Raw genomic sequence first — 9,300 nt, 5'->3', positions numbered from 1 at the left:
AATTCCCAAAGAAACTCAAAACTCAAAAATCTTTTAGAAAACCTTCCCAGAAAAGTGGAAGCTGTTATAGCTGCAAAGAGGGAACAACACTATATTAATGGGTTAGTTCACTCAAAAATGAAAATTCTGGCATTAATTAATCACCCTCGTGTCGTTCCAAACCTGTAAGACCTTATATTTTTGATGAAATCAGAGAGCTTTCTGACCTTGAATTGACAGCAACACAACAACCACATCCAAGGCCAGAAAGGTAGTAAGGATATTATTAAAATAGTTCATAACATGTAAAATATTAGATCAATTGCAAATACAGTATGTGTTACATAATTCAACAAAAGCAAAATAAATCAGACGTTTCAGAAGGTTTCACCATGTTGCCACTGAAAAAAGTAAATGTGTTAATATTCTGCAGATTCTGCTAACAACCTTCACTTAAGCTATCACTGCTTCTATCTTTAATGAGCAATAACATTTAAGTAACATATTAAATTCAGACACACCTCCAGGGATCTGTTAGCAAGACATCTAACAAATTTGTCATTAATTATTTACACCACTTAGGCACGCCGCCTCACTTTATTCCAGGTGTGAAATCCAGATGTTATGAAACGGTGAAACCAGAATCTATGAAAATAGTGACTAACAAGTCATACCATGTTAGAAAGGTGCCATTTTAAATTATGTAAAACAAGCTTTGACAAAGAAGATATAAAATCAAATATAGTTCTATTCTCTCATTTACTAAAATAAGTGTTTTTCTTTTTGTTGCATTATTTGTCTTTCTGAAAGTCTGTACTCTGTGGCAAACTGTAGATATAATACATTCTACCCAACTATACAGAAACAGTTGTTTAGTTTTTAAAAATAGTCACGGTATTCTTATAATGGTTATTAATACTATTATAATTTATAATAATAATAATAATAATAATAATAATAATAATAAAACAAACACTTTCTTAGAACTAATCATAACATCTTGTCATATGATAGTGGTAGTGTAATTGCTTTTCCCTGAAACTCACCCTGTTAAAGAGCAATGAAATTATCAATAAACATATATGTAGGCTATTGTATAAAATGGGACACAATTTTAGAGGCCCTGCTAGCACCACCTGGTGGTAACTTGTACAATTACATAAAATCACACGAGCCAGTCTTTACTGGTTTATTTAGACTGAGTTATTCAAAAGAATTTTCCTAAAGTACAACATATATAGCTATAGAATATTATGTTAAAATTACATCTAAAAACATTGATGTTGTCAGTAAGAGGTCAGGTATTTTCTGTACAGTATGACAGACATATTGTAAAATTTGACACAATTCTTTAAAATACACTAAATATTGTACTTGTACATTTCAAATAATAGTATGCATGCATATAAAGCTACATTTAATATGTACCTCTTGTATTTATGCATTGATTATGACTTGATGTTTTTTAGCTGGTTAGTACCATTCTGAGAACTTGTCTCATTATTGACTACAATATCTGAATTTATGCTATTTTTATGGCATCTCTTCAATGCTAAGCTAAAATCAGTGTGAAGAGTTTTAGAGCAGCATTTTTTTTGTAAAATTGAAAGGACAAATCATTAGTTAAATGTACAGAAGATGTCACTGATGCAGGGCACTGAATCGTAAACAGTTTGTGTGTAATGCATCAGTATGAGGTTGTTTGCTGTTGATGTCAGTTGTTGTCTTATCTAGTTTTGTTTCTTCATCCTGTTGGTTCGCTGGTTCACACACTGTAGACTCCAGTAAACTGCAGAGATTAAGACAAAGACCTGCGGAAAACAGCAAGATATTTACATTTAAACACCAAACTGGTTAATACTATGAGGCTAATTCTAATTTATGAATCATCCATTACAACATGATCAAAACATTACATTTCACTACAAAATGTCTTAATCACATTCCTCTATTAATGCACATTTAAGTTTTCAACTCTAATTTTATTTTTCATATTTAAAATGTAAATTCAGAAACATTTCCAATTACTCATTTGTGTAAAATTTCGTATAAGAACGCATAACAATAGTTATATTTTTATTACAATATCACTGTCTACTAAATTTATTTTTATAAATTGCTTAAGTCAAAATCTTATTTAATGTGATAAATTGTGAGAGACCTATAAGTCATGTACCAGGAGAATATACTACACACACACACACACACACACACACACACACACACACACACACACACACACAATAGGTCAAGCATGTTGGCCAAAGAATCTCCCATGATGCATTTGGAGTTGGGGTTCACAGAAGCCACTGTGGAAACAGGCCAAAAGTGACATTCTTCCAAAAAGCCGTAACCTTAACTGCCCCTCCTTCCTTGCGTTCTAGACCATAAACTGCATCCGAGCTCTAAACAGAGTCCAAAATCATATTCTATCTATCAGAACTACCTCTCCAATGGGAAATAACCAGAGTTTCCTCAGGAGCAGCACAGCTGTTTCCCTCTGAGAGAAGAGAGACAGAGAGAGAGAAAGACAAACGAAGGGAAAGGCATGGCCCTGTGCTTCCTGACCTCACGCTACCTGATTCCACCCATCAAATGTCAATGTCATTAATACATGTAGTTTAAAAAAATCAGCTTTTCATGTTTTCTTGTGACCTTTGAAATCTCAATTGTGCAGATTTGCAATTAAAAGTCAGATATTTAAAAACATACATGAAAAAAGTGTTTCTGTTGCTCTTAGAAATGCATTGGCTAATAAGAGGAGCTTAGATTAGTCAGCACAGAAAACGCACCAATCAGACGCACTTAGATTAGTCAATGCAGAAAATGCACCAATCAGAGATACTTAGACTAGTCAATGCAGAAAATGCACCAATCAGAGATACTTAGATTAGTCAGCACAGAAAATGCACCAATCAGAGGCACTTAGATTAGTCAATGCAGAAAATGCACCAATCAGAGATACTTAGATTAGTCAATGCAGAAAATGCACCAATCAGAGATACTTAGATTAGTCAGCACAGAAAATGCACCAATCAGAGATACTTAGATTAGTCAATGCAGAAAATGCACCAATCAGAGATACTTAGATTAGTCAGCACAGAAAATGCACCAATCAGAGGCACTTAGATTAGTCAATGCAGAAAATGCACCAATCAGAGGCACTTAGATTAGTCAATGCAGAAAATGCACCAATCAGAGATACTTAGATTAGTCAGCACAGAAAATGCACCAATCAGAGACTCAATGAATAGTCTGAACAGAAAACGCACCAATCATAGACTCATTGAATAGTCTGAACAGAAAACGCACCAATCAGAGGCTTTTAAATTAGTCAGTGCAGAAAATACACCAATCAGAGACTCATTGAATAGCCTGAACAGAAAAAAAAAACAATCAGAGACGCTTAGATTAGTCAGCATAGAAAATGCACCAATCAAAGACTCATTGAATAGTCTGAACAGAAAACAAGCCAATCAGAGACGCTTAGAATAGTGGGCACAGAAAATGCACTAATCAGAGAAGATTAGAATAGTGGACACAGAAAACGCACCAATCAGATGCTATTAAATTAGTCAGAGCAGAAAATACTACCAATTAGAGAATAAATGAATAGTCTAAACAGAAAACGCACCAATCGGAAACTCATTGAATAGTCTGAACAGAAAGCGCACCAATCAGAGGCTCTTAAATTAGTCAGTGCAGAAAATACACCAATCAGAGACTTACTGAATAGTCTGAACAGAAAATGCATCAAACAAAGACTCATTGAATAGTCTGAACAGAAAATGCACCAATCAGAGGCGCTTAGAATAGTGGGCACAGAAAATGCACCAATCAAAGGCTCTTAAATTAGTCAGCACAGAAAATGCACCAATCAGAGACTCATTGAATAGTCTGAACAAAAAACAAGCCAATCAGAGACGCTTAGAATAGTAGGCGCAGAAAATGCACCAATCAGAGGTGCTTAGTTTAGTCAGCACAGAAAACAAGCCAATCAGAAGTGCTAAGATTAGTCAACACACCAATCAGAAGAGCTTAGATTAGTTAGCACTGAAATCACCCCAATCAGAGGCTCTTAGAATAGCCTGCATGGAAAATGAGCCAATCAGAGGTGCTTAAAAAAGTCTTTGCAGAAAATGTCCCAATCAGAGGCGCTTAGAATAGTCTGCGCAGAAAACGAGCCAATCAGAGGTTCTTAGAATAGCCTGCAAGAAAAATGAGCCAATCAGAGGTGCTTAAAAAAGTCTTTGCAGAAAATGTCCCAATCAGAGGCGCTTAGAATAGTCTGCACAGAAAACGAGCCAATCAGAGGCTCTTAGAATAGCCTTCATGGAAAATTAGCCAATCAGAAGTGCTTAGAATGGTCTGTGCAGAAAACGCAACAATCAGAGGCGCTAAGATTAGTCAGCACAGAAAACAAGCCAATCAGAAGCGCTAAGAATAGTCTGTGCAGAAAATGAGTCAATCAGAGGTGCTTAGAATCAACGCAGAAAATGAGACAATCCGATGTGCTTAAAATAGTTGGCGTGGAAAATGCAATAATCAGAGGTCGACGCAGAAAACACGTCAATCAGAGGCTCTTAGAATAGTCTGCACAAAAAACGAGCCAATCAGAGACGCTTGGAATAGTCTGAAGAGAATACGAGCCAATCAGAGGCGCGTAGAATAGTTGGTGCAAAAAATGAGCCAATCAGAGGCATTTAGATTGCGCACGCTTGCAAAATCCATAAACAATACATTGCAGATACAATGTAAATAAAATATTAATTTAATAGCTTCAGTGAGACAGCACAAACGCTTTTGAGACACTACCTCATTCTATACGTTCATTCAGCTGTATTGCCACCTGAGGCTATTTAGTTTTGAAGAGAAATTGTCTTAAGAGCTTTGAGAAACCTCACAAATCCCAGAAAGCAATGTTAAATGACAAACTGGCAGATATTTCAATCAATTTGAGAGGTTTTTTTCCTCTCAGATTTTCCTCTGCATGTGTATTTTAAGTGAAAAAACACATGAGATATGTACATTTTGATGTAGTATTTTTCCCTTCTTTTTACGGCTCTTGCTGTCTCGGATGACCCGTTGTGTCTCTCTTTCTGTCTCCCTCAGCTTTTTTTTCTCTCTTTCACACACATAAAAGTGAAAGAAAGAAATACAGAGATACAAGCCGAGTTGCTGAAACGAGAAGCACACATTCACACTTGGGTTTAATAAGCAAAGAGTCGAGTCTCCGGGGCAGCTGCAGTTTTGGGTCAAAAGAAAACAGGACTAAATCTCTGCTGTCATCTCTGTGATGTATGACTAGCGACGGGGCGTTTTCAACCTGTGGACACCTTCATGTTGGTAATGCACACTGCTTCTTAGTTAGAGAAAGTGCAAAATGTCACATTTTCCACAAAATATTAAACCGAAATGTGTTTTCAGCAGAAAATCAGCATGTTAGAGTGATTTCTGAAGGATTGTGACACTGAAGACTGAAGTTACAGCTGATTAAAATTCAACTTTGCATCGCAGGAATAAATGACTTTTTAAGATATATTCAAACTAGTTGTTTTAAACTGTAATATTATTTTACAATATTAGTGTTTTTACTGTATTTTTGATCAAATAAATGTAGCCCTGGTGAGCATATCTTTCAAAAAACTGCATTTTTTTGCTTTGAAAGCAGTGCCTATAAATCTATAAAATGTAAAAAGTGAGCTAATAAACATGGAACACAAAGTTTGGTTCTCAAAATAGCCCTGGATTACTCACAAAAAAATCCACTGTACCTAAACTACTGTAAGAAACATAGGTTTACCACACACACAAAGACAGAGAAAGAAAACCTGTTAAGCGGTTCAAGCACTCGTCCATGACTCTGAGCTGAGGTGGCAGTGGTGACCCATTACTGAAACCCCCTACTGCTTCTGGCAGTCAAACGAGCGCCAGTTCTCTGAAATGAAGCTGAGAGGCCGAAGCCCGGTTCAGCCAGGCTCTGAGCGCTTTGATGCCGGGGTGAAGGGCGTCGTGGCAGCCTCGTGTGACTCTCACTGCACTTTCTGTAAATCAGTTCAATGGGATTCCTGAGACAAGGTCCAAGATGGATGGGTCTCTTGGGGCTTGTAATGAACGGTCTGTTCACCATGGCAGCCTGCTTAGCAACCCAAAGTCACTGAAAGCTCCAGAATACATTAGGATTAGTCTTCTTAAATCAAGATTGTTAATGATTACGTCATTGAAAATGTAAGTGCTAGGACACTAAATATAATTGTTAATGCATCATATTTCCAGTACTGGAGAAAGCAAGGCATTATAATATTGCGAAACTCCCTAAAATTGACTAATTTATCTCATCTGGTCTGGGCTTGTTTGTTTGTTTTTAATGTAAAGATATATTTTTGGCCAATGTAAAATACTTCTAAATGTGCTATAATCAGGTCCCCGGTGCATCCACCAACCCAGAAAACGTGAAAAAGAACCCAGTAAAATTTTTTGTAAGCCTTTCTCTGCAAGCTTGTGAAAAAAACAAGCTGCTTCATTAATTATAATATTATCTCCCTTTAATCTGCATGTTTCCACCCACAGTGCCCCTATTTTGCTTTCGCCAGTGACAACCGACTGATTTTTATGTTTTTAACATAAATGTGTGTGTATTTGACAGTTTAAGCGCAATAAGACATTAAAGAGAGCTTAGTTTAGTAACTTAGTTACTTAGTTTAGACAGCCGCTTTCTGTGTGTGCGCTTCGGATGTGTGCGCTCAGAAAACCATACATCAGAAGTTTAAACGAATTTAGTTTAAAACGCATCAAAACCAAACAGATGTTTTTAGCAGAGGATCCTAGCCCTATTCTAGAAAAGGGGGCGGGGAGCAGCAGCTCATTTGCATTTAAAGAGCCATGCATGAAAACACTGTGTTTTCTGCTTCCACGCAAAATAAGCATTTTCAAAGTGATATAATAAATGACCTGTGGGATATTTTGAGCTGAAACTTCACAGACACATTCTGGGACACCTAAGACTTCTATTAGATATTGTAAAAAGGGGCATAAATGCCATCAAAAATGGGATTAAATACATAAAATATGCTATACAAGTGCTGTTTAATGTACGCAATTATTGCAGTATAGTATATTATACTTAAGCATATTTTGGCCCAAAAAAATGCAGAACACCTCAAACTTTTGACTGGTAGTAGGCATGTACCGATATTATCAATATTGTGAAATCGCGATAGCAAAACTCGATATTGTTGTGGTCACATGACGATATGAAATGATAGGTCATAAAAATGTAGTTTTTAAAATATATTTAAACTTCTTATTCTTACATAAAACGTCTTTAAAGTTGTGTTTTGGGCCATTATGCTTTGTCAAATGAACTAAAAAGGAAAGCACAATGTGGCTTAATCCCTTTATCAAGTCTGTTTTCGTTGCGTGTTTCAAAGCAAAGTGCGCAGCTCGTGATCCGGTGTTTTCCGTTCCTCAGAACGGCTCAGTTCACAGAGTACGAACGCAGTGAACTCGTTTATTGCATGTTATGCTACCAGTTATGCTTTATATTCACTGTAGATGATTACAACATTTTACTAGATTTGTAGTATGACACGTTTTTGTAAGTTTGTTTTTATTTAAGCAGGAGTTTTTCTTCAAAATAAAATCTCTACTGCCATTTTCGTCAAAATAAAAGCTTAAAAGTGCAGTATAAATTGCTGACAGCTGTTTAAATGGGTAACGTTAACTTCAATCCGAATTCAAAATATTTATTACAAGTTTATGAATTAGGAAAGAAGTATTGTAATTTCCCTACTGTACTGTAAAGCAAAAAATAATATACCTATGAAGTTATTATTTTTCATTTATTTTGCAGTGCAATTGTTTTACAATATATGGCTATTACAGTCATTGTTTTTATTATTATTATTATTATATTCTAATTTGTTTGGCTTCCTAAAACACCAGTGTGAACGTAATTTAGACTGAGACAGTATATCACACCTAAAAAGACGGCTGAGTCCCCTTTAAAGTTCAAGTACAAGTTAATTCACTGACTAAAGTTTTCTTAGTTAAGAACATGGGTTAAAGCTTTTAATTTTAAACTCTTAAACTGCATTAGACAGAAAAATAACATGTTAATTTTTAATTAAAATTCTTTTTTATTGCAATAAATATCGAATTGTGGACTTCATATCGTGAGATTTTAATATCATTGCATCCCTAATTGGTAGTGTTAATAATAATAATAATAAAATAAAAAATAAAATATCATTTTCTTTTCCCTGGACACACACCTGTAATGCTATCTTTGTCAAAATAGCCCAAACAATCCCCAAACCCCAATTCACTGCTGATACTTGAGAACTAACAGTAGAAACAAATGTGGCCAATCACCTGAAATACTTGCTAATACTCTTCTTATCAGTCGAATTCAGGCTTCAAGCTCCAGAGTTCTCTCCTGTGGTGTGCTGGAGGGTGTCAGGTGCTATGAAAAGATAAGCCAGCGGCGCTGCTGACTGCAGCTTTTGTGTGAAGTTGATCTTGATAATATTATCTTAACCTTTTCCTTCAAAAAAAGTGGGGTGGGTCTTTGCAGTACAATTTTTGTGTCGCCCTTGAGAAATGAAGAGGACAAATATTAGCTTTGATGGGTGGAAAAACACGGAATGGAAATAACACAGGCATAATATCATCCACTACCTGAAATAAACCGAAGCTAGGATGAGTGTGGAGCTGACAGGGCAATTTATAGCAAATGGCAATGTTTCTAAAGGGTTATAATGGCTTTTCTGCAAATAGACCAATGTACAGGGAAAGTCTTTCCTTGTTTTTTTACAACAGAAATACAATAAATCGGGTAAAGTGCATGGGTACTGTTCACACGGACACAAAAATATGACGCTGCTTTGTGTAAGAGCTTTCTGCGGGTGTTTCAGCACCTGAGCTTACAGATGCAAGCTCACACAATAAAACGAGCAATTCAGCTCTTGTGTAAATCTAATCAGTCTTCCACAGCGAGCCGCAGACGTGTTTAATTGATTCCAGAAACGTTGCCTTTGCGTAAAGCTGGGATGGTGAGAAGAGGGGAGACGGAGGGAGGGATGGAGGGTCGTGAAGAGAGAGGTGGCACGCTAATGAAAGGTCAGCCGAGATGCACGGCCCACGCTGCAAGTGCCAGAAACACACACAGCAATTTTATGGTCAATTGGGCCATGCATCTGGAGTCATACATCACTGAGGCGTGCAGAGAGACCCAGTGCCAGATCCGAAACACACACACACACACACACACACACACACACACACACACACACACACACACACACACACACACACACACGC

The 9,300-nt window shown here is 36.6% G+C and overlaps 1 protein-coding gene across 1 annotated transcript in view; it reads right to left on the bottom strand.

Annotated features, from left to right (window-relative positions):
* Nucleotides 1-258: 258 nt before the first annotated feature.
* The window catches only part of agmo (alkylglycerol monooxygenase), a 49,586-nt gene continuing 40,544 nt past the window's right edge, over nucleotides 259-9,300 (bottom strand). Inside the window, exon 13 of the mRNA XM_073818022.1 lies at nucleotides 259-1,790. Within this exon, the coding sequence (XP_073674123.1) occupies nucleotides 1,710-1,790 (81 nt within the window). The 3' untranslated portion in view covers nucleotides 259-1,709. The remainder of the gene's footprint in view (nucleotides 1,791-9,300) is intronic.

Source organism: Garra rufa, chromosome 14, assembly GCF_049309525.1.
Source record: "Garra rufa chromosome 14, GarRuf1.0, whole genome shotgun sequence".
Lineage (NCBI taxonomy): Eukaryota > Metazoa > Chordata > Actinopteri > Cypriniformes > Cyprinidae > Garra > Garra rufa.
The sequence above is the reverse complement of the archived record's forward strand: the minus strand, read 5'-3'. Positions and strand labels throughout refer to the sequence as shown.